The following is a 24,941-nucleotide window of genomic DNA, read 5'->3' as shown; positions in this document are numbered from 1 at the left end:
AGAAACAAGAGATTACAGAAGAGAAACAAGAGTGAATATTTGACCTTGAGCTTGGATCCTAATAGTTCACATTCATGGTTCAGTCCCAAGTAACAAATATTGTACAGTACAGTAAGTTACTGAAACAGATTTTCCCAAGATAATGCCCCTATTCAGCAGTATGTAAGTAGAACAATTTATTTTGCTCTGCTTAACTGCTTCACCCACGCATTTGACATTAAGCTTCAGGCTTCCTGACTGAGCAGTGAACATGTAGGACATAATCAATGTTGTGCAGTTATGCATCACTTCCCACAGCCTTGCTGATTCAGGCATTTCAGAATAAACATGAATCAAGTTTTTGATCTAAAAACACAAGTTTGAAAACATATTTTTCAACTCTTGTTTAGCATTACTTATCATCACTCCCTTAAAAACAAGTTCTACTTTCACATGTTCCTGGTTTCTAAATAACTTACACTATATTGGTTCAAGTAAAACTCAAGATTCTTTATGATAAGAAAGTGTCCAACGGATTAAAATCTCAAAAGGTGCTAATAATAATGCAGCAGTTTTCTTCCATGGATATGTGACAGAACTGGAGTCACAATATTCTGCTCTTTGTAAACCACAGGCTGACACGTACAGTGACAGTACTAAGAAATATTTGAGAACAAAAAGAATACTAAGACATAGCTGTACAGGTCCATACCGAGAATTCTGGTTTAGCCTGCTCATGTGCCTCCAACCTTCTTATGATAAAGAGCCTCTCTCCTGCATGATACACCTGCAGTCTCCCCTAAGTAATTCTCAGGCCTCAGTTTATGAACCAATCCCTGAAAATTTCCAAGCATCCAGGCTTACAGCTTTTCTAGTCGCTGAACTACTTCTAGATTCAGAAATGAATTTACCAATATTAATTCTCCACTAACAGATGCAGTAACAAGAATGACATTCTATTAAAAGGAATGGGAGTAGGAAAAAAGTGGGGGAAAAGTATATGTAATAAATGCTGATTTAAACCAAATATGATCTTAGATATGAAAAATGCCTTCCTCACATGTTGTCAAATACATACAAAATGAAAGACTAATTCATACAACTATCAATGCAACCTCATTTATAGTTTCATTATAACACACAAAATGTTCAAAAAAGTAAGAACAATTGCACTCACAGTGCTTAACACTAACTCCAAAGGAAGTTTCTCTAAGGTACAATTGCCGCAATGGATATTCTACAAGAAGCATCCAAGGATAGTCTGAAAATGCACTTACAGCTCAAAAAACCTTCAGGAAACTGAACTTACTTCTGAAATAGAAGTCACTGTACACAAGTGGAAACAAAAGTACCATCCCACATATGTAAAATGAAGAAAATAAGTACCTCACATAGCTCATTTCTCCATAACATACAAAATTGAGAACAGTGTACTACAGATGCACAAATAAACTGATTGCATATCAAAAGTCTGAATCAAAAGTCTGAAAGTCTGAATCAAAACTAGCCCTCCTTCTTCTGGACTGCAGCTTTTGCTTCCTGGATGCTTCAGAAATAGACTGAAGTTTATACATTTTCTACATCAGATTCTAAAAATAATTTCTAATTTATATAGAAGCAGTTAATAGACTTCCTGTTTTACAACTAAGTGGTGTACTATTTCCAAATGCATTAAATTCCGTTAACAATTATGAAGTTTAACAATAGCCCTTCAGATTTGTTGTGTTTCTTCAAATGTTTATAAACTATGCAATGATTCCTAAACTGCTCAGAATCAACTGAAGAACTTCTCTGTTGTTGAGATTTCTTCACAGAATCATAGAATGGTTTGGGTTGGAAGGGACCTTAAAAATCATACAGGTTCCAACCCTCTTGCCATGCATGAGACAGGGACATTTTCTACCAGACCAGGTTGCTGTTGCTCAGAGCCCCAGCCAAGGGGCCTGGCAAGATAAAGCTTGTTTTACAGTATTTCAGTATGGGAAAGGATTTTTGCAGTCTATTGATGAGTAAAATCATAGCCTATCTGCTAAGCATTAGCATAGCTCAGGGTCAAAGAGAGCTCCTCAGCATGGAGGGTAGGAGGCAACCCCCTGTTCAGTACTTAAGTGTGCTCATAACTGGCCTGTCAGATTGGCTCTGCACAAGACTTGCACATTTGGCTTCCGTGTCCCCGAGCTGCAACGCCAGACCGCACACACCCATCACGCAGCACTGAGGCTGCTCTCCATATCCTGTGGCACAGCAGCTCCTGAAGCCCGAACCCATAGGACCTTTCCTATAGGAACCCATAGTCCTTTCTCCTACCACATCCATCTGTGGGTACCAGCCACACTACACACTGAACACCCAGTACCATCACAAGACACCTGTCATCATTCACACACTAAGTCACATCTCATGTACAATGCCACAGGTAATCTAAGGAATCCACAAAATATATCATAAAAATCTTGAAATCTCACTGTAAAGCCTCTGGAAATATCAGATTTCAAGGTAGTATCTAAAGAACTACTGTTCATAACCAGATAAACACATGTAACTAGTTCATGGAGTACTAAGCCTGAGGGTGAGAAGAAAAAAAAAGAAAAAGAAAAAAGACAAGATGGATTAAACAAAGCAAGTCAGATAGATTATCAAGATCAAACAGATCACCCAAGTGAAAAGAATGAAGGGCCCATTGAAGAAAATGGCTGAACAGCCAGAACCTCTGCCTGAATAATGGGCTTGAAGTTGTAGGTGCTGAACATGTCCCCACATTCAGGCAATAAACCTGTGTCTCCTGAGTGCCAACAGAAAATTTTAAAAATGTTATACTTCATTTCTACCACAGAACAGATTGCTCATTGGGTTTCACCAAGCAGAGTGAAGACTTTTAGGGAAAAAATATTTTATTTCTAATAAAAATGGCTATAAACTAACACATGTTGGTATAACCTCACTGTATTTATTTTGCATGAAACAGTTTTTAAGCAATGCTTTTTATTTCCTGACTCATGAAAAAAAAGACCACAATCCTACACCTTTTTATGCTAACAGTTAAACTGCAAGACTGAAAAAAAATTTGTTTTTTACATTGCAATTAAACAACTTAAAACCTGCTAGCTCAAGGTAAAAACCATGATCTTAGTATCTTTGCGGAAAAAAAAAGAAAAAAGGATTTAATAAATATGTAAATGAAAGAGGACAGAATTTAGGATGAATAAAATTGATTTGGCCAAAACTACAAGCAACACCTAAAAATCTTTAAAATAAACCTTTGCTGTGGTCAAATTATTAATAGCTGCCTTTCCAAGCACTTGGTACTGCCTACTGACACAGCTTGCTCACTCACTCGTCCAGTGCATGACTGGGCAATCTTTTAAAGCTCTTCTGACTTCACCCTGTAAGCGCAGTGTACCTAGAAAAAGCAACTACATGGTCCGGGATCACCACAAACAACTATGTAACTTCTCCAATACTTGCACCGTTAATTACAAAGAAACCAAAGAAAAAAATACATAAAAGGACAGTGTTACTGTGAAGAAGTATTTTTCCCCAGTTTCAAGAAAATCGATTTAATTGCAGATGCCAACTAAAAACCTGGTTAACACCAGCTTTGAAGAACGGGGAAGGAAAGGAACTCCAGCCTCTACCGGAGTTCTATTTTCCACAGCCGTGTCTGTAGCTGATGGAGAGGAGAGGGAGGCTGGAGCCGGCGGCTCCCCACACCCTGGAACACGAGAAAGCCCCCGCGAAAACCTCGCGGAAAAAACTTCACCGCAGTTCAACAGCGAGAAGTTTGGCCAAGACGTTTTACGGATCCCTCGCACCTTCCTTCAGTGACCCACCTCGCACGGGCAAAGCCAATTTAATGAGAACCTCACACCATGCGTCTCCCCTTCCTCCCCCGCGGCGGTGTCCAGCGGCTGCCGCCCCGGGCCCCCGCAGCCCCAGCGAAGCAGCCCCCACCCCTGGAGGGCGTCTCCGCACCAAACATCGAGCCCACCCTCCGAGGACCAAACTTTCCGTGACAACACCGGAGCACGACCCCGGCGCGAAGCGAGCACCCACCTCCTCCACCGCGGCGGGAGCCGCCGCCAAACGCTCCGAGGCGGCCGCCGCCCGGCACGGCACGGCCCGCTCCGCCCCGCTCCGCCGGGGCCCCGGCGGCCGCCCCGCTGCCCGGACACGTCACTTACCGTGGAGCTCGCACTGGCCGCCGGGCGGAGCTCCTGAGCGCCGGCGGGAGCCGCCCGGCCCTCCCCGGCCTGGCCCCGGCCCGGCCCCGCCTCGCTGCGGCCGCCGCTGCCGTCAGCGCCTGCCCGGGACCGCCCCGTTGGATCCCCGTTGGCCCCGGCGGTCGGGCCGGCCCGAGCCGGGGCGGGGCGGGCATCTCGTGTCCCCCCGGACCTCGCCGCATTCCTGCCGCCGAACGTGACGCCGCCCCGGGGCGGGAGCAGATCCCGCCGCTCGGCCCTGCTGGCGGGCACAGCCGCCCGAGGCGTCGGGGCAAGCGGCGGAGACGTGAGGCTGAGGGCAGCCGGGCCCGGGGCTGGACAGCTGGGCACGCTCGGCCTCATGCTCACGAATAGCCCCTGAACACGCCAGGGTACACGCTGGGCCACGGCGCTATTTTGGGTTTTAATCTCATTCATAACTTGAAATCCAGTAATAGTTTTCAAATAAATGCTATCTAGAGACGCTGGCATCTCATGGCGAACATTTTTGCTTTTTGCATCCCTTGCATGACAGTCCTCACAGCGAGTATTCCTGCAGACCACTGAGCAAGGCAACCACACAGCCACCCAAAACCCGTGCCACTTAAGCATGGAAAGCTCGTCCTGAGAGTAACACTAGCACTTGTACGTAAAGGATTGACCATGCCAGTTAGTTAAAATACAAAAAAACCTTTACAAGATCCAATCATTCTGCAAATGTGTACCTTACAATATATCCGTGTATACATCTGACAAACTTCAATAAAAATAAATGCTCTTAAGTACATTATAAATTCTTGAATAAATTATAAGTCATTACAACTATTTAATGTTAAGTATTATCTAAAAACTTTGGACCACTTTTAAGAATGAAATCTTCAAGCTAAATGCTGTTCAAAAATCCGTGCATCATCCAGCAGTGATCCCCGCCTATTTAAGTAAACTCATTCTACGGTGAGTCATAAAGCACACTCAGTAAATAGTAAATTCATTGTCGTTAGAGGAAAACATTACTAGAAAATGATGGCATTTGATTAATCTGCCTTTCCCCTACATTTTCTCTTTGTCTGTAATTTAACAACACAGATTCACAATTGTCCAAGTCTTTGTGTGGGTTCATACAGTCTAAATCACAAAGTTTTTTAACCATTCCTTTCAAAAAACGTTCCCATTTTCACAAATTTATTTCTTTTTAATGCAGTTCATCATGGCATAGACTGAAAAAAGCTTTCACATAGTTCTACAGGTTCTATGTAAGAAAGCAAACAAGAAAATTGAGCCATATGTAAAAGTTAAGGTCAGGAATACCCATTATGGTGTTCAGTTCATATCAGAGACCACTCAGTTCAATCAGAGACCATTTCATCCTGTTGTTTCTGTAATTTTTAAAATATGTTGCATTTCAGTCACACCAAGTTGTCATTTCAGGAGCTGAAATGGTGGGGAATCAATCTTTGGCGAACTGTTTAATAGTACTTATGACAAGAGGCCACTTTAAAAAGTGACCAAGGACAACTAGCTTGATTCTGTAATTCAAAATACCATTTACTAGCAATATCCTTCTCCTTTTGAAACCTATCTCACAATCTATTGTGAGATTGTGCATTAAATTCTCCCTTTTATAATTACCTTTCAAAGATCATATTTCACAATTATCTTAGACAAAATTGAAATCCTTCTTTAAAACTTTTTGTGACCCCATTTGATCTTTGACAGGTCCTTTTTTTGATTCTGGTGATCATACATATATTCCAATAAAAGGTGGCTGTGGAAACCTTGTTGGACAAATCCAGCAATAGCAGATCAATTTATAAACAAAGAAAAAAAACCTAACTTTTCAAATAACTCACACTTTCCTACTGTTTTATAAGGCAACAGCCTACTAGCAGTAATAATTAGCACCCTAATCATTGCAATCACAAATTCATTATTTATCCACCCATTGTTTATTTATCCACAGTTGTCGACAATTAGACTACAGATAATGGCTGTCTCCACTGTTAACATGATGCTTTTTACAACCAGATTCCAAGAAGTTGATATTTAAATTGGTTTTACTGGTGATACTTGCATGAGGCCACACCAAAATTTACTTACTGTCATTTCTGATTACTGGGGTTTCAGCAAAGATGCTTCACCTCCAGGCTACTGCACATAAGCCATCTATTCCCTGCATCTTCACCATACATCTACACTGTCTATCGACTCCAGCTCATGTACCAGGCATCTGAAGGACATCATCAGCCCCAGGTGCTGACCTGACCCCCTGCAACACAATGCCATGAAGATGGGGAGCCTTTTTTCTGTCTCCATGGAAATTGGCATGGTTGAATGTACACCTAAATTTATGACACCTAAGATATAAGACATCATTCCCAATAGCTTGCTTTCCAAAATATTGCATGAAATCTGAACAAAACAACTAAAATTTAGGTTATCAAGTTCCCCAAGAAAGCCTAGTTTTCTCAGATTCTTCCATTTAACAGCTGATGTAGCTGGCACTTTTCCTAGGGAGTATTCATCCACTGGAAATTCTGTTGTTCCCAGCTGTGTCCCCCATGAAGACAGTACGTCATTTGCTTACTGTAATTCCTCAGAAACAACACAAAGCCAAGGCATCCAACAAGCTTGCTTAACTTGAGTGTCTGCAGAACACATGCTGGAGCCCTGTAAAGTTACAGGTCCCTCTACTTTCCTTACAAAACCAGACTGACTTATTTATTTATTTATATATGCTATATAATATTTATTTAAAAAAAAAAAAAAGCAAACCAGTTTTCCTAAATTCAGACTATTACATCAAAAATAACATTTGGGTTTATAAAAACACTGCTTATTCATATTCTGCTTTGATGCTTACTGCTGACTCGTCTTCCACATCTTCCTGAAGCACCAGCACCACTACTGGGAGACAGTTCCTCTGTTCTGGGCACATTAGTACAGGTTAACCTGACAATAGAATTTTATAATATTGTGATCTTTTACCAGCACTAGAACTTCTTTCATAAATGCATTTCATTTCACTTCTTTCCTTCTTTTATGAGGAGTATTTGCAAGTCAAATTCTCAGACTAGACTGCCAATTCAGACTAGGTATAAATTTTCCTACATTTTAATATTTCTCAGGAGCAGGGCCCTTGTGTTACATCATCTCCTTGTTTGTCATGGGAGGTACATAAGTGATAGTACAGCTGATACCATAATTTCTTGTGATGGGTTGACCCTGGCCAGCAACCAGACCCTCACCCAGTTGTTCTCTCATTCCACACTGGGGGAAGGATTGGGGAAGAAAATAAAATGGAAATCTTGTAGGTCAAAAGGAAGACAAGAAGATCCCTTAGCAACCACTGTCATGGGCTGAACAGGCTCAGCTTGGAGCAATTTCATTTTTTGCCAATTAAAATTAAAAATGGGATGGTAAGAAACAAAGACAAAAGTAAAAAGACCCTCCCCCTCTCTGTTTTTCCTCCTCACCAGGCTCAACATCACTCCATTCCCAGCTCCTTGGCCTCCTCCACCCCAAGGGGCACAGTGGGATGGGAACTGGGGTTGCGGTCAGTCAATAACCGCTCCTCCCGGTACTTCTTCCTCCTCTTGTTTCTCTTCTGCATTAGTGTGGGTGCCTCCCACAGGCTGCAGTCCTTCAGGATTAACCTGCTCCTTCAAGGGCTCTGCCATGGGCTGCAGATGAATCTCTGCTCTGGTGCCCTGGGGCAGCTTCTCGCTCTCCTTCTTCACTGAACTTGGTGCTTGCAGAGCTGTTTCTTTCATTTTGTTCTCCTCACTTTTCTGCAGCATTTTTTGCCCTTCTTTACCTATGTTTCATATGATGATGCTCCTGCCTCAGCTGTGGCTCAGCCATGCCCTGCAGTGGGCAGTTGGATATGACTGTGTCCGGCTGGAACTGGCTGTGTCCGGCTGGAACTGGCTGTGTCCGGCTGGAACCGGCTGTGTCTGGCTGGAACCGGCTGTGTCCAGCTGGAACCGGCTGTGTCCGGCTGGAACCGGCTGTGTCCGGCTGGAACTGGCTGTGTCCAGCTGGAACCGGCTGTGTCCGGCTGGAACCGGCTGTGTCCGGCTGGGGCAGCCCCAGCCTCTCCTGACAGAACCCCCAGTGCTGCCAGGACCTGGGCACTCACACTCCAGACAGTCACAGGCACAAGTTGTTTCTATAACACATTCCTACTTTGTTATTTCACTGTTCTCTGATGGCTCTTCTTCCTCCTGAAGCTGATAAAGGGAAAAACTTGAGTGAATTTCCTCTCAGGAGCACCACAAAGCGCTGAAGCGGTGCAACCCTGAAAGACAAAAGTTGGCAGCCTTTGGCCAACTGTTCCTAGGGGAGGAAAGGAGGTACTAGAGTAATACAAGACTTTATATCAAATACTATGTACAACTCCAAGCTGTCAACATGTAATAAAAATGAATTTAAGTGGGAAAAGTGACAAACAAAGCATATTAGGACGGCTGGGAAAACAAAAGAGCAGATTGATTTGTATTCATGAATACTCAAAAGAGTCTCCAGGGGTAAAAAATAATTATGTAAGATAAAAAGGCAGTGATGATACAAGAATAAATTAAATTACAACAGACTTTAGGCTCTTTCAGCCTTGGGCAATATATTGCTTAGCAATTTTGATGTCCTGAAAAGTTTTTAAACTTAGTCTCAACTATGTCGCAGTAATATCATGCTGAGAGAAAAAAGGAAGAGTTAAAGCAAAAGAAAAACTACATGTTCAATATGTAACCACAACCTCATCAGCAGTATAAAATGTAACAACCAGTTCCATATACCTCATCCAAAAGCCTTTTTTCTTATTTAATTCTTAATGACTCCTTAAGAAGGCTACTGCCACTTTCCAGAATATACTTTCTACCTGTAAATATGACCCACAAAACAAGATGAACAAGCTCATTGGATGCTATCTGCCTACTCTATGCAAACCTCAATGCAAAAGTACTTTATATACTTCTGTAGTTTGTCTGCATAACTTTCTTTTTCATGGTATCATAGTTATCACCTTGATTTACACTTAAAAGAGCCTGACAGCAGAACTGCAAGGTTCAGAAACAGGAAAGTCAGCTCTCTACCTTCTATGAAATTAGTCCTTTCTCAGGTATATTTTGTCCCCTTCTTGTTGCAAGACCCATGCTTAAACTTGAATGAGCACAACTTCAGTAACAAAATGCTGTGTTCACACAGTAAACTGCTTTTAGCACCAGAAGCAGCAAGGCAAGAGAAGGATGTTGATGATCTATATAGCAATATATAAATCCAAGCAAATACCTGGAGCTGCCAGAATCAATTACCAGTACTAAAACCTCACAATTCTTTACAGTGAACATAGTGGTGAAAACACTGTCAGCTTACACAGCACGCTAATGTGAGCCAAGCAGTCAAAGTAGCAGAGGCAATCATACAAGGAAATAAAAATTTCAGAGCAGAAGTACTGCCTCTGACAAAGCTAGTATTAAATTTTCAGTCTCTCTGCTCAGGTCATATTCCTAAGGACTCAGAAGTAACCCTAACTGGCTCTAAGAACACGCAATAGCAGCAAGCAGTGGCACAGCCAATTTCCTTGCTTTCTAATTTGTGGATGGGTGAGCAGGCCCCCCTCCTTCCAAGCTTGGCCTATCTGCCACCTTGAACTATGAAAAAGGTCTGCTGTGGCCTTGTAGGTTCACTGTACAATCATCATTCCACCCCACTCACCAGTGCTCAATTTAGGAAAAAGAGGAAGGCACAGTGTGCTGCAAAATACTTGTGCCTGCTCTGTGGCACCACCACCAGCAGAACGTGGTAATTAGTCAATCAGATCCAGAGCATGAAATGTCTCCTCCAATACTGGAAACCCATCTGGGGGCTGACAACTACAACAGGCATAGCTTCCTTCATTAATGACCACTGCTTGCATTTTTTGGTTCTAAATTAAGCAACAGTGCAATGATACAAGACCATAAGATTGTAACTGCTGTATATAACATTGATGGCACAAGTCTTCTCCAATTAATTGAAACACCCAAATAGCAAAACAATAACATTTAAATTCGTTTTACAGATTATTTACCAGAAAAAAAAGGGTACTTTACCCATACCAACACTATTATACATTGTTCTTCCCATCCCAGTCTCTACCCACACATAATCTCACAGTTAGTGGAGCTGTACACAAGAATGTCTTGCTTCTGCTTCAATTAATCTTGGGGACTGTGCTGCAGAGGCAGCCAATCAGTTGCTTGCATTGTGCATTCATATAAGAATAAATAAAATGCCACTAATAATGCTGTTCCCTTGACTAACTAACTAAAAAGCATCAGGAATTAATTCCTGAAAAACATCCTGAAAGAAATGCTTAGAACTGTACTTTACTATTTTGCAGTGGGGCAAGTTTTTGGTCTTTATGGCCATTGTTTTTATTGTTTATTTGAGGTAGCTTATAGTAAACCATGAAGCATCATGTGGTACCAAATGAAGTATCTTCATGGTCAGAGCCCAATGCAAAAAATGGACCACACACTTCAAATACACAAGTCAGAAGGGCCATTCCCAAGAGATGTTTTTTTAACTGTTTTTAATACATACTTATATATAGCACAGCTTCTAGTGTTCTAAACATGCCTGTGCAAATTAGACATGAAATGCTGGTGAAAGGACATCGGTTTGCAAGATTTTTATAGCTATTTTCATTAATATGACATTACCTCTGTCAAGTTTAACATTTCAAAATAAATCACTTTTTTAGTGCATGCACTGCAAAAACTGTTTAAGCTACAAATAGTAAGCAAAAAATAGCAGGCATTATTTTAATCAGTAAATGAAACTCACGATAGACAGCTATTCAATAAAATACTTTTATTTATGTATAAAGATGCTTTTCAACAAACATTATATTGTACAAGGGAAGACTTGAGTTTGCTTAACACTTTTAAATTAACTTCAAGGGGGAGTCTCCCTGAGGTTAAAGAAGGTTTCTTATAACTGTGTATCACATCAATATTTAATCCATGTTATCAGGAAAACACAAAAAGACTCTGAAAGATTTGGACATGGATATTTAGTCGAAGACGGCAGGATGTATTGAAAACTACTAGACAAAAATATTGCAGTGGTAATGTGACTACTCCAACATCATGACCAGTACTGCACGTAAGAATAAAAATAAAGAAAATTGGTGGGTTCAGGGGGGAAAACAATAACAAGTTTTGGAGAATAAAAATAGGAAAGAAATGGAGGAAAACACAAACTGTTATTTAGGAATGCTGTATGAAGACAGTAAGACCCAGATGACTGAAAAAGGTGTCTTAGATCAGATATTTTTCTTTAAAAAAAACCCCCAAACCGAAACAACTGAACACCATTATCCTCCTCACAGTTTGCTGATTTGGGTTTTTGTTGTTTGGATTTTTTTAAAAAAAAGCTCCAGCTGGAAAGGTGACACGAATACCACTCCTCAATTCAGCTTGTCCAACAAGAAAGCAGAGGCAAGTCCATAGCAATCACCTTGGCAAACAAATAATACACCCAAAATCACATTATGCAAATTTTTCAAATCCACAGCAGCATACCCTGTGACCCAAACCAGACACTGCTGAAGCTAATTGAATTTTTCTAGATGGAATTGTGGATGAGGCTGTATAAGAAGGCCCAGGACTGGGATAAATTTCACTTAGTAGAATTTACAAACAAGATTTAGCTACTCTACCTTTGGGCTGAAAAGGAGCACTTAGTTATAAGGGTAAATAGACACCAAGTTCAAGAACTTTTTCAGACTTGTTTCAGAGCAACATGACTTCCACAACAATAAACCAGAAAATCCTCCTAAAGGGACCAGTCAACAGATAGTGAAGAATCCCAGAAGTCTGAGATTGGAAGAGACTTTACAGATTACCTAGCTCCAACCCTCCTGCTGTAGGCAGGGACACCTTCCACTACTCCAGATTGTTCAAAGCCCCATCCAACCTCACCTGGAACACTTCCAGGGACGGGGTATCCACAACTCTCTGGACAACCTGTTCCAGTGCATCACCACCCTCTCAGGAAACAATTTCTTCCTAATATAATCTATCTCTCCTTCTTTTAGTTTAAAGCCATTACCCTTGTCCTATCACTACATGCCCTTATAAAAGGTCCTTTTATACTACAGTGTAATAAAAGAGGCTCTGTGTAACAGAACTGCTAACTCCAACACAAAGCCATGAAGGAGATGAAGAAGAAAGGTCTGTATTTTTGTTGTGTTGTATTTCTTCAGCTGGACTGTAAAGTATCCTTAAACCAACAGAAATAAAATAAGTGCTGTTATTTGCTTTATAGCTTTCTTGTTCTAGCTGGTCTACCAGTATATAGGTTAACAGGGGCTCCAACATTAACATTATATAGTTAAGACATTCAAACCCTAAGTCTTTTTGTGAAAAAACTCACACTAGGATGCAAACTAAAAAGACTAAATTATGATGATAAAACCATCATTTTAATTTAAGATTTTAAATTCAATTAATAAAGTTATACAAATTAATAATATATTAAACTTTAGACATCTGGTATTATAAATTTCCAGCTGTCTTTTTCAGTCTCAATTCAGTCTCTACTAACCCCCACCCTCCATATTATTTTATTTTAGCACATAGGAACTTCACATTCCATAGCCAGCCACTACAAGAATTACACAGTCATCCCACACTTCTGATGCTTCCATTTTCTGTTAGAATTCTTCAGAATGCTGTAGCTGGGATTTTAACAATTATTATCTTGTTTAATCCACTCCAAACCTTCAAGTTTTGAACTTCACAGTGTACACCATCATTCTGATACCAGATGACTTTCTCTCTGCCTTTCTCCCTGGAACGCTTGCAAGTGAGGTTTGGATTCTGCAAGATATGCATTCAGATCATATTTTTTGGCTCCACAGGCAAGCAATTCATCCCTATGGTTTCTTCCAAAGTGCTTTTAACATTATTCTCCCTCAGACAACTCCTCAACACAGCTACACCATTTCAAACTTTTGAGAACCCTTTTTACAATAGGATGGCACCCAGGCAGGCAACACTGCAACTTCATTTTGCCCATCTTAAAAATAAGAAGGTAGCTCAAAATTTATATTTTATCTATCAAATATAAGCAGAATAACAGACAGGGATGCTGTGTAAAATTGCTGCGACCCTCAGCCTGGTTTTGAATGGGCAATTTCAGATATTCACCACTTCATCATTATCAACAATATCTGGATATATACTTGTGACCTAAAGTAAGCAGTTTCCTTCACATCACAGAACACCAATTCAACTCTGTACTCACAGAGTGAATTAGGGAACACAGCAACCCGACCACTGCCTTCACACAGAACAAATCAAAGACATTCCCAAAAATTAATAAAATGGGGCTGTTTACACTAAAGAGTGCTTCCCTCACACATTTAAAACAGTATGTTCCACCACAGATCAGTCCACAAAGTCTCTAATTCATGGCTTGATCTAAAATTCTTCACAGCTTGGGCTCTCCCAGTTTTAAAGCTTTGGGAAATAAATCTGTGTAGCAGTCATGTCACACAGAGTTCCAATTAACCATTTTTTAAAAATCTCATTCGTTCCATGCATCAAAACTATTAACCCTTGTCATTCTCCTGCCACTAGGCGTCACTCTCTTCTATCATGATCTTTATCCCTCCATCCACTTCCCAACATTTCACCCAGGAACCGTCACACCAATATTTTAAGTAGGAGAACATCCATCACCATTAGTCCCTATCTAAAGAACAACCCAGTTTCTCAGGTCAAGGAAAGATTTTTGTGATGTGGCAGATAAAGTGAAAAGGATTGTTAGTGTTACTTGGTATATTCTTTAAAGTTAAATTAAAATATTAAAATAACCGAACTCCTACAGGAGGTGATATGGGCTTTCCTCCATAGAGGAGTCACTTCAGGTTCTGAAACCATCTAAAACTAAGTGCATTCCCAAAAATAAGAGGAACCATAACAGAAGCACTAGTGGAACTAATTGCATGACCCATCATGTGGGACCTACAAATGAAATAATTTTACTAATCAAGCAGCATTTTTTTTCAAGGACAATACACAGTCACCTTCTGGTGACTTTCTGGTGTTGCCACTTGTATTTCATTGATTTCAAGTCCAGAGACCACTCAAATGGCAAATGCATCGATCTCCACATGCATGGTTTTGATGGATATGAACTCCTCCCATACAAAGGGCAACCTCAAAAAACTACAACTTTGACAACAAAAACTCAAACAATTATTTTCCTGTTCCTTAAGTGCACTTAAAAGAGAAAAAGAAAAACAAATACCCAAAAAAACCAAAACCCATAAACCAACCAACAACAATACCCAAACCCAGGCCATGACTGCATTCTACCACTGACCAGTTCTTCCACTTGGAATGATTCATTGACACACAGAAATTAGGTACCCATGCATACCTAACTTAGATCATAATTGATCTTAATAAACAATTTAACACAATTTTCAGTATCAGTATCTCCACCATATGTGAAATAGGATTCAAGCTAAACTTGATTCAAGCTGAGCTTAACAGATGACTTACTGTAAAGACACTTTGAAGCATTAGGAAAGAAAACATGTCATTAGGGAGCATATCACTACTAAATGATGAAATACTGTCCAACCTGAAAAATTGTTGATGTAATTCATAACAAGGGTTGAAGTTCTTATATGTATACACATAAGAAATACAAACAATGCTTTTCAACACTTGTGATGCATACAGAGTGCTACCAGCAGTCACTGTGTCAATGAGCTTCTTGCAAAATCTTCTAGTTTACATGCAAAGAATGATTTTGCATTGTATTCTTGTTACCCTGCTGGGAAATCGTTGTTTCAATGCTATATCCTCTTCTTTTGATGTGTTTCACCATTTAATTTTCCATTTTCCACTGCTTTATTTTCAAAGTTCCAGTCAGTTGGGCTGAGGAGTTGCTGAGTTTTTTTGTATGTCCAGTATGGGTTAAGTATTAGTGTAACAGCAAATAATCCAGAGAATAAAACAATAAAGTGAAGAAGTCCCAGATTTTCTACAATAGAATTCCAATTGAAAATACACACCCACCACATGTGGTAGGTAAGAATCATGCGGCAGTGGAACAGATGGATCATCACCCACTGGTTTGCCTTCCAGAAAAAGGTGTTAGCACGGCCAGCCTAGAAAAATAAGAACACAAAGTATGCAGAAGTGAGATTGTTACTTCAAGATAAGGAACTGAGGAATCTGTAGAACTAATACAAATATCCAGCTTTCATATACACACACTCTCAGACATTTTTTCCTCATAGTGCAGTGTTACTCCACATATATATGGCATCCCTAACTTGGTATGGATCTATACCATCCCACTGTGCATGCACACAGCACCAAACAAACCTACATGGAGGCCTGCACAAATAGCATCATGACAAAAGCAGGTATGACAATAACACAGATATCAGCTTGATAAATGCAGATTTGATGAAAAACTATCCAAAAGAACCACAGAGATTATCTATGAACAAGTGAAATGCATGAAAACTGCTACAAAGATAATCTGAAAATTATCACATTCTTACCTTCAGAAGCATCCAGGAAATGCATGTTGAGGGAGTACTCATCTCCAGCAACATTCCCATCAAAGGCAGATAATGTCCAGATTTCACATTAATTACTAAACCAGCCAAGCCACCAAAAGCAAGCAAATGATGAACTACCAAGAAAACATCAAATGTTCTAAAAACTATGTTGGACATATGGACTGCTACATTTTCAAGCAAGAAAAATCCAGCTGCTATTAAACAGTTAAACCAACTCCACTTTTGCTGTGAATAGACTTTGTCAGCATGAAAAACGGGATCTATGAGCAAAGCCCATAACCCAGCAACACAACTCTGAAGTCCAAACACACCACGTGTGACTGCCATATTCCAAAACACCTTCTCCTTTGCATGCAAGGCACGGTAAGTGGTACTTCTCCAAGAAGACAACCAGTGAGACAGAAGAAATACTCCCAAGTAGATTAAAAAACCAGCAGCTAAAAATGTCAAACGAACTTCCCATAAGAGATAGTCCCAGTCAAAAACGGTCCCAAACACTGGATCATCATATGTAGGATTCATTTCTTCTCTTTTGACACTTCTCATCCCCACTATAGTTTCCTTCATGCCTATTTAGTCTCTTCTGTTATGCAAACCAGTAAGCACGAACTCTTTCATCTGGAACAAGGAGAAAAAATTTAAGTGAATTTTTAAGTACATCCATATATATATATATATATACATATATTCTAAACCATAGAGGGTTTACATCCACTGCAGTTATGACTTTGATCCTGTTGCCATTAGGTACAGTCATCCCGAAGACAGGCAGACAGACAAAAAAAGCCTTAAGCAACAAGATTTACAACTGGCCCATGAAGTCCCTACTAGCACAAAATAATGCGGTGAAGCAAAAGCAGAAGAGGGTCAAGTAGGAAGGCAAGAAAGAAAGAGAAAATACAGGAAGAAAATCCTGTTTTGTTACTTATGAAACTTTCATTTCAACAGCATTGCGCAGTTTTTTTCCTACTCCCCTGCTTCTCCCGCACTGATTTGCCAGCATTTGCTACAGCTTTGGGTGCAATTCAGAATCATAAATACAGATCCAGGACATAAAACTACAGAAAACTAATGCAGTACAGGGGACCACTTATACCAGAAAGGGGCTGTAATGATCATGGCTCAAAGTAAGCCTCTGCAACCAGTTTATGAACATGAAGCCACTTTCCAAAAGAACCCATATTCAAAAATGGAAAAAGAGTATGGAATGCAGACAAGCAGCATTATTACATATTATTAGCAACATCAGTGTAATTAGCTGAACACCCCAGCATTAAGTGCCTCAAGTTGTCTGAAACTTCCTGAACACGCTGTAGTTCAAAAACAAAGGCTTGTGGGGAGGGAAAAGCCTGTTAATACAGAAATACATAAACTCCAGGTGGTTTTATGAACCATATAGATGATACGAGCAAGACCACCACACCAGCCGCAACCTGTGAGCGCTTAACAGCACTGTGCGTATGGGAGTCTGGTCAACGCAAGTGAAAAGGCCACAGAGACCACCGAGGGCACAGCGCACGGCAAGAAGCTCCCGCCTTGCTTCAGCAGGCAGCAAATGCCATCACCACTCCCCGGGGTGCACCCTGTGGGGCACCCACTCGCCCTGCTCTTTGCTCGCAGGTGCCCCGCTCCAAGGAGGGGAAGGACCGGGAGCCCCGAAGACCCTTCGGGCATCCCCCGGCATCACACTTGGCAAGACTCGACGTCCCAGCAGCCCCCTCGCCCTCATCTCCCCGGGGAAAACCAGGGCAAAACACACCACCTCACGGCCCGACCAGGCCCTGCACAGCGCGACCCACTAACCGCAAGCCCTGGTTCTATCAGGGAAGCGACAGCTCCTCCTCCCCGGCACAGACCCGGCACAGACCCGGCACAGACACGGCACCGACACCCTCCGTAACCCTCCCCCGCTCCCGGGGACCCCGAGTCCCTCACGCAGACCTAGGGACCAGCCCCGACGCACAAACCCCGCTCCTCACCCACAGCGCTGCCCGCAATGACAGGACAGCCCTTCCCGGCTGCGGGACTGCCCTCCCCGGTCCCCCAGGAGCGCCCGGCCCGGCCCGGCCCGGCGCGGCCTGCCTGGGGAGGCCTCGACCCGGCTCGACCCGCCGGTCCCACGGCACCACCCGCAGCCGCCGGGCGCCCTCTGCGCATGCGCCGCCGTCAGCACCAACCACCGAGCGCGGCGGGATGGGGAGAGGCAGGCGCGGCTGTACCACTGGGCGGGGGGGCCTTGTTTACAAGGCGGCTTTCGCCAGCTGCGAGCCGGGCTGGACATTGCCACCAGGGAGAGGTTAACCCTTGAGAGATGCCTGCTCAGCAAGACTGACAGTGAAAAAAAAATATCAGTGGTGGCATAGCCAGTACATTTAGCTATAATTATCCAGTTTCATTAAAGACAGCAAGTTACTGAATGGATGTCACGATTTCTACTACATGATTCTCTTCATATTTGTGACAATTGGTGTTGTCATCCCAGTGACTCAGGCTGAGTCTCCCGAGGTGGCTGAAACTACCCCGGGAGGCTTCCTCGGCTGTGTGACAGGCCCACACCCGCGGTGTCCTTTGTCTGAAACAGGAGTGACTGGCACGGACTCTGGATTTTGCCAGGAAAACGCTCAGTGCCACAAGAGATCAGGTGATTCTTCAACAAGAGCAGCCAAAACAGACAAATAAACAAGCCACAACTTTTGTCATGTGGAACCTAGAACAGCTGAAATCCTAACCTGTGCCTACCTAGGATGAGAGACCAGAGCTGGAAAACCTGCATCGGCAGGCTGACACGCTCTTGGTTTCCAGATGGGGAGAGGGAAGTGCTGTGGAAAGCTGGCACCATAGCAGGATAACAGGTCACCAGGGGTTTTGCACATTTGCTTTTAATTGCTAATGTGATACCGGGGTCTGCGACAGACCCCTGTGTTCTGTGAAAAGTAAGATCTGTTCATATGCTACCTCAGTAGTTTACATACAGGCAGCCAGAAACACCTGTTTGTTGGGAAAGTCTGGGGACAAAACCTACCTCTTGTGCCTTCTTTTAATGTGCCGGGTGCGAGGGACCTTCTCTCTGAGCTGCCCTGCATTCAGCCCAAAGGGACAGCAGGGCTCGGTGCCCGCACACCCAGACAGTACCTGTGTGCCACTGAGGTGAGCCACAGGCACAGCACACCTGCCTCTTCCCTACCAGTAACCTCAGCAGGACCAGGCTCAGCAAGAAATGCTGAGCAAGAAATTTCAGCAAAAATACTGATTTCATACAGCAGGCACAATTGAGTGACAGAGATACTAATGACAAGCTCCGGCAAATTTGTCTTGTAGGATTTATTTTTGCACAAAAGGGATAGGAAATTTGTTCCAAAGCCTTGGGATTTGGTTAGAGCCATTTACTGAGGCTGAAGGGGAAAAAGGACCACAGGGCCTAAGAGATGTGAAGAAATCTGGCAGAGTTCTCACTTGAAAAGTACTTCCTAGCTGACGGTTGGTATTTACTTATCGACCCCTGTTTTCTAGCAGGTGCCAGAGCTGTCCTGAGAAACCTGAAAAGGATGATAAAGCTGACCAAGCAAAAGCTGGGAAGAAGCTGAAAGAAGTTTCTCTCTCAAGCAACATGATGGGGCTTATGTACCAAGGGCATGTGTTTTAGTTTTCCCAAATTTTATTCTTTGCCAGAACAGTCTTCAAATAATTCCTTTAAGTTGTCAAGGATTTTTTTGCTTAAATATAAAGAACTGTGACCGCAATGTCAAAAGCAAGATCACTTGTCTTTTTTGTGGATTTTCTTTGTCTTTGCTGCCTTTCTTGCCTTCTCAAAGCAAGAAATATAGTAAAAAAAAAACCAAAAACGTAGCATCTTTTAGTTACTGGCAGCCATAGCCATGTTGAAATAGTTCAGTGTTACTTTCTGAATCCTCTACTGATACAACAATCATACTTACTAACAGCTTTTTTATAGGCATTCTCTTATGATCATGTCAGGTATTTCAAAGTAGTTTGTCCTGCAGTGAGGCTCATCTTCTACATTATGTCATACTCACTTTTCCCTTTTACAGACATTCTGTCTGGGTGCTACAGCATACCCTGTCCAAAGCTAAATTTCCTATCTAGACTGTCTCAATTTTGGAAGAGTTTCTCAGCATCCTCAAAATGTCATGGCTGGAAGAGCAGAGAGCACCTCCTGGCAGGGATCCCCGCCTGCAGTCTGGATGATCCACTCACTCCTAAAAAAAGTAGCTAAAAGCCTCTCCATACTGACTTGGTAGTGCTTGCCTGAAGTCAAGAACTGAATCTTTTTCACTTTACAATACCTGTGTTTTGTTGCCTCCATGTCTACATTTATACATCCTCCACCATGTGAGGGCTGCCTTTTACTTTGAAACAAGTGGTTGCATCCCTGCTGAGAACTGAAAATTATTTCAGTTTTCACTGTTCCCAAACCATGTGTATAAATGTTGGCTTCAGAAGGTAATTTTGACCATACTGCTGCCACAAATGCTGAATTCCTAGGAACCCTTTAGACAACCCTTTAGACAAGTACCAGTTAGTCCAGGTGAACTTTAGCATACCTTAGTGTCATAGCAATAATTAAATAGTGCATGTGGTAACAAATCAGTAGCTCCTCTGTTTTATTTACAAATACACAGGTACCTGATGATAGTTAAGAATGTCTTTAGTTTTAACACTTTTGTTTTCATTATTCCCCAAATCAAAGTGGCATGATCCCAAGTCCTGCTCCATGTGCTTCCAGGGGCAGACTAGTCCCCTTTTTTGTGGTGTGAGAGCACATAAAAAGTAGGCTTAGGAGATGTATGGGGACACAGGACAACCAGTGGCACCGTCAGTGAGAGGGGAGCTGAGCCTACTGTTTGTGCGGAGACTGCAGGACTACAGTAGGATTTTATGTGTAAGTGGTGGGAATACAGAATATGGCCTACCTGTGCTTCCATTGCCATTCACGGTGAGGTGACTAATGTGTTTTAGGACCAAGTTGAGAAAGGAGTTTCAAACCTATTACCAAATTAATCCATCCACTGCAGAAAGCTGTTTGTTCTGTAAACATTTGTCTTGGACATGTAGTGGCACAAAAGTCCACAGTAAGCCACTCTGAATTCTGCCTTTTGCAGTGGAAACAGCAGGGATTTTTCTCTCTGCATGGCGTGATGGGGCCTGAAGTTATCTGTGGCAAAAGAAAAGGGATGGAGATTGGAAGAAAACCTGCCTGGTGAAGCTATTCCCTGATCATTTTATAGCTCTTTGTCATCCTCTAAGTAGCATATGAAAGAACTCAAGTTACTGCCTAAGGTTATTTTCATTTTCATATATTCATTTTAAAATTTCAAAGTACCAAACACTTGTAGTCTGTGTATGTTGAACTAAATCATATGATCATAAATAAAACCTGAGCTGGTAATCTCCCTAACAGAGGATAAAAAATCTACTGATAATTTAAAAGCCAAGACCTCACTGACTTCTCAAAAGGTTTTAGCCCTCTGCTCCCAAAGTTTTAGAAAAACTCACACATTTACAGACATTGACTCATGTATATAGGCTCAAATTGTGTTGACCTGTCATGTAATCCTGTATTGCAGTGGCATGCTCCTTGAATTCTCTTTTTAAACTGAAATTTACACCTTTTCCACTTATTAATCTACAATCTGGGTTCAAATCTACTAATTGTGAGAGCTTTGGTTCAAGTTTGTGGGAGGCTTAGTGCATGCCTGCCTCAAGGAACACTGTGGCAATACCAAATGTGTAATCTTGGGTTTTTTCAGTGCTTTTATACACACTCTCAAAGTTCTTCTGATTCTTGTCCAACAAGTACTTATGCAGTATTCCTAGATGCAAATCACAATTGTTAAAATGAGCACTTTGAACATGCTTGTTTAAGGCCTTTTCCCTCTTAACTAGTAGGAAGTATACTTGACTTCTTTTAGAAAACCTGTATTACAAGGCTTTCATGTGTGCCATGGATTCAGAATGTCTTTACATTACATAACATATTCATCCACCTAGACTTCTATGCTTTCCTCAGTACTGGGAGATCTGCACAAACTCTTTTTGTATTTCACTTATAGTCAGTTTTAAATAAATTAATCAACTCCTTATGCTTCAGAACAGAATGAAAGTAGTTGCCTTGAAACACTTGATATTCTCAAAATTTTAAACAATTCAGATTTGCTGAGCATCCACACTTTGAGCTATCAACTGTGAAATTGTCAGTTTCTGCCTGCTTGAATCTTTCCAGATAATGGAAGTGATATAGAAAAACTGGAGATTCTTAACTCAGTCCCTCTGTGAACATTCCATGAAAATGCTGGAGGTATGAAACCACTGTTGAGTAGTGTTGTATATCTCAGTTTCACTCCAAAAGCTCTGTTACATGTTGACATAGTTCAGGATATTACTCATTTCCATGCTGAACCTGTGAAATCTGGCCATTCCTTATCCACTGCTTAGTTGGACCTCACCAAGTATACAGCCTCTGGACAATTATTCCTTCACTATTTCTTCTCTTCTCATTCTTTTAATTCCATTTAAGGCAAGATACCCTATCATAATTTTTTCTAATCCTAATTTATTTCTATTTTAGGCTTCTCCTGCTCCATCCAACCATTTTGTCATGAATTTATCTGAATCTCAAATTCTCTCTTCTGCTGGCCCTACTGTTGATCTATGAATAATAAGTCATGGCAGCTTCATTTCTTCTTTGTCCCCTTAAGTTCATACCTTACTCCACAGACTTCTTAGTCTCTTTCTGTTTTGCAAGCTTCCCTTTATATTCCGTCCACCATAAACATGTCTGTTGAGTCATTGCTTAAATATAATATTTTTTTCCTCCCTCTTTTCACTACCTCTGTCTTGTTGATGCTTCTTTATGGTCCTACCTGAGGATCTTTACCTTTTAGTGCCCAGTGTCACTGATGTCACTAACCCCTTCTTTTACCCCATAGGAAAAATAAGTAAGAATTATACTGACTGTATTCAGTCCTGCACTTAAGTTCCTCAGTTGCTTCTTGCTGGCTTCAAGTAAGTACCACGAGGTGATGATAAGATCTTGGGTTTCCAGTTGAACCTTTTTATTCCTCCCTCACCAAACAACATGTCTTAACAATGTTTGCTGGAACAAGTTATTCTGCTGTAATATTTAGGCTCTTGCTTCACAGCAGTAGTCATGAAGGTTAGTCTTAACTGGTGTTTCAGGTTGGCCCAGAATGTCTAGTCCTTCCTTCTCATTTCTCACACAGTTACCTCCAGTGCCTCTTCAGGAATCAAAGGGAAATACTGTGTCTGTCTCCTGAAATACATGCTTATCGTTCTGGGGTTTTATTTAGCTTCAGGTAATCTCACCTGAATAGAAACTAGGGGATTTACCAGCAGGTAAAGTGAAGTTTGTCAAACGAGAGCAGCCAGTGGCTGTTTACCAGTCCATCTCTAGACCATTTTTCAGTTGTCTCTCTAGACAGCTACAAACAGTTACTGTGAAAATTATCCGAGGTAAAGTTAAGGACCGTACAATTACTGTGCGGCAACAGCATACAATTACTGTGGGCAGAAATGAGGAACGTTTCTGTGGCCTCAGTCAGTAATACGACAAGCTTTATTTTGGGGATTTCACCAAAATGACAGCAAATCCATCATAGTAAGAAGATTCTGAACAGCTTAAATGGTTTCTTGGAATAAGCAGGCCATAGGAAGTAAAGAAGATGGAAGGTGACTAATTATTTTCTCATTTTCAGCCTGATCCAAGTGGAAACATTCAGTTATTTCAAAAATTGCAGCACTGTGCAACAACTGCAAGAGTATAGAGCAACAATTAATATTAGAAATTAAAAGGAAAATAATTTTTGTTACAATGTTTTGCTAGGAATAGTTGGAAGAAATGTATGTTTAAAACAACAGCTGTGAACAAGCTGCTTTTATGGCAGGTTACTTTAGATCTGCAAAAGATGGAACTATTTTTTTTTAAAATTTTAGTCTATTTAAATTTCTTTAGAATAAGAAGATTCTTATCTTCTTAGATATAAGAAGATTCTTCTTATCTTCTAGTAGTACCATCTACTTCATGAATTTCTAAAAATAAATTCTATGCATATTAATGTTAGTAAACAGCAGTTATGTTATCTCTTTTAATCCTTAATACAGATTTTCATTTAGCTAAGCCTGTGGTACTGCAAATTCTTCCTAATACCTCCTTTTTCCTCAAAGCTGGGTTTATATACAATGGTCAGGAGTCTAGTATTTGATGTCTGCCACAAATCTGTCAGTGCTAAATGAGCCTAGAGCTTTCATCAATCAGTCTGCTATTTACTGCATTGGTGTGGTGTGCTGAAACAGAAGGCATCATCGAGCACATGAGCACTGAACTGATTTATACCAGTTCGTGGTCAGTCCCTGTGTGGGCTTTTCCCATTTCTTTGTATTCCATTCTTCCTGAATTCTCACTTTCAGTAAAAAGTAAACTGCCCTTCTCACTATTTTGCTAGACTCTTGTATACTGCAGTAGGTTCATCACATAGTTTAATGTGAAGGGAAAGACCTAAGGCCTTTCATTCACAAGTCATATCCACAGAGGGCAAAAAATATATTTCAAGGGTGAGAAGGAACACGTATCAGAGAATTTTCTGACATGTTATCCTCTCCTCTTTCTTGCAAGCTTAATCAAAACCCCACTGAAATAAACCATAGCAGGTTATGGGTATAACCCATTGTAGTAGCCTTTAGAGTATTTTAAGAAAATGTAGAGGAAAATGGACAATTAACAAATCATAGAATTTTAAGGAAATCAGGTTTTATTGTAATCTTCCCTTTACACATCAGGTCACAAGAGATTTTTTTATTATGTTTTGAGCATAATGGTTGTCTGGATTCATCCAAAGTAAATATGACCTGAAAAGTTTCACAGAAATCAGTAGAAAGGAAGTCCCAGTTAGTACCCCATGAAAAGAAAGGCTGCACCACAAAACAAGAGTTCTCTGTCCTGTTTTGCTACAGGTCAATCCATTAGCAGACATAGCCCAAACTCAACATCAAATCACCAGATTCATGTATATGGGCAGCTCATTCTGAAAATTGCTAAGGATGGCAGATGACCAGTGGGAATAACATGTTGTGAGAGGAATTTCTGATGGAAAAATCACAGGCAACAAGTTTCCTTTGCCTTGCTTCTCTCAAAA

The 24,941-nt window shown here is 41.2% G+C and overlaps 2 protein-coding genes across 19 annotated transcripts in view; both read right to left on the bottom strand.

The window, feature by feature from the left end:
- Positions 1-4,316, bottom strand: part of ARHGEF10 (Rho guanine nucleotide exchange factor 10) — a 108,159-nt gene extending 103,843 nt beyond the window's left edge. For 6 of the 18 annotated variants that reach the window (XM_086876004.1, XM_086876011.1, XM_086876013.1 and 3 more), the window contains exon 1: positions 4,033-4,137. The gene's annotated coding sequence lies outside the window, so the exon portion shown is untranslated. Of the gene's footprint in view, positions 1-3,809; positions 4,007-4,032 lie in introns of those variants that run through there. The other 12 variants (XM_086876016.1, XM_086876019.1, XM_086876005.1 and 9 more) reach the window with 9 other exon arrangements.
- A 6,699-nt stretch (positions 4,317-11,015) lies between these two features.
- On the bottom strand, positions 11,016-17,982 carry CLN8 (CLN8 transmembrane ER and ERGIC protein). The gene is made up of 3 exons (XM_023922529.2): positions 17,751-17,982; positions 15,751-16,389; positions 11,016-15,348 (listed from the first exon to the last, which is right to left on the bottom strand). The coding sequence occupies exons 2-3, from the start codon at positions 16,336-16,338 to the stop codon at positions 15,034-15,036; spliced, it is 903 nt and encodes a 300-aa protein (XP_023778297.1). The 5' UTR covers positions 16,339-16,389; positions 17,751-17,982; the 3' UTR covers positions 11,016-15,033.
- Between the last annotated feature and the right edge of the window lie 6,959 nt (positions 17,983-24,941).

Source organism: Cyanistes caeruleus, chromosome 2, assembly GCF_971803275.1.
Source record: "Cyanistes caeruleus chromosome 2, bCyaCae1.hap1.1, whole genome shotgun sequence".
Classification (NCBI taxonomy): Eukaryota; Metazoa; Chordata; class Aves; order Passeriformes; family Paridae; genus Cyanistes; species Cyanistes caeruleus.
Note: the sequence above shows the minus strand (reverse complement) of the source record. Positions and strands in the feature narration are given on the sequence as shown.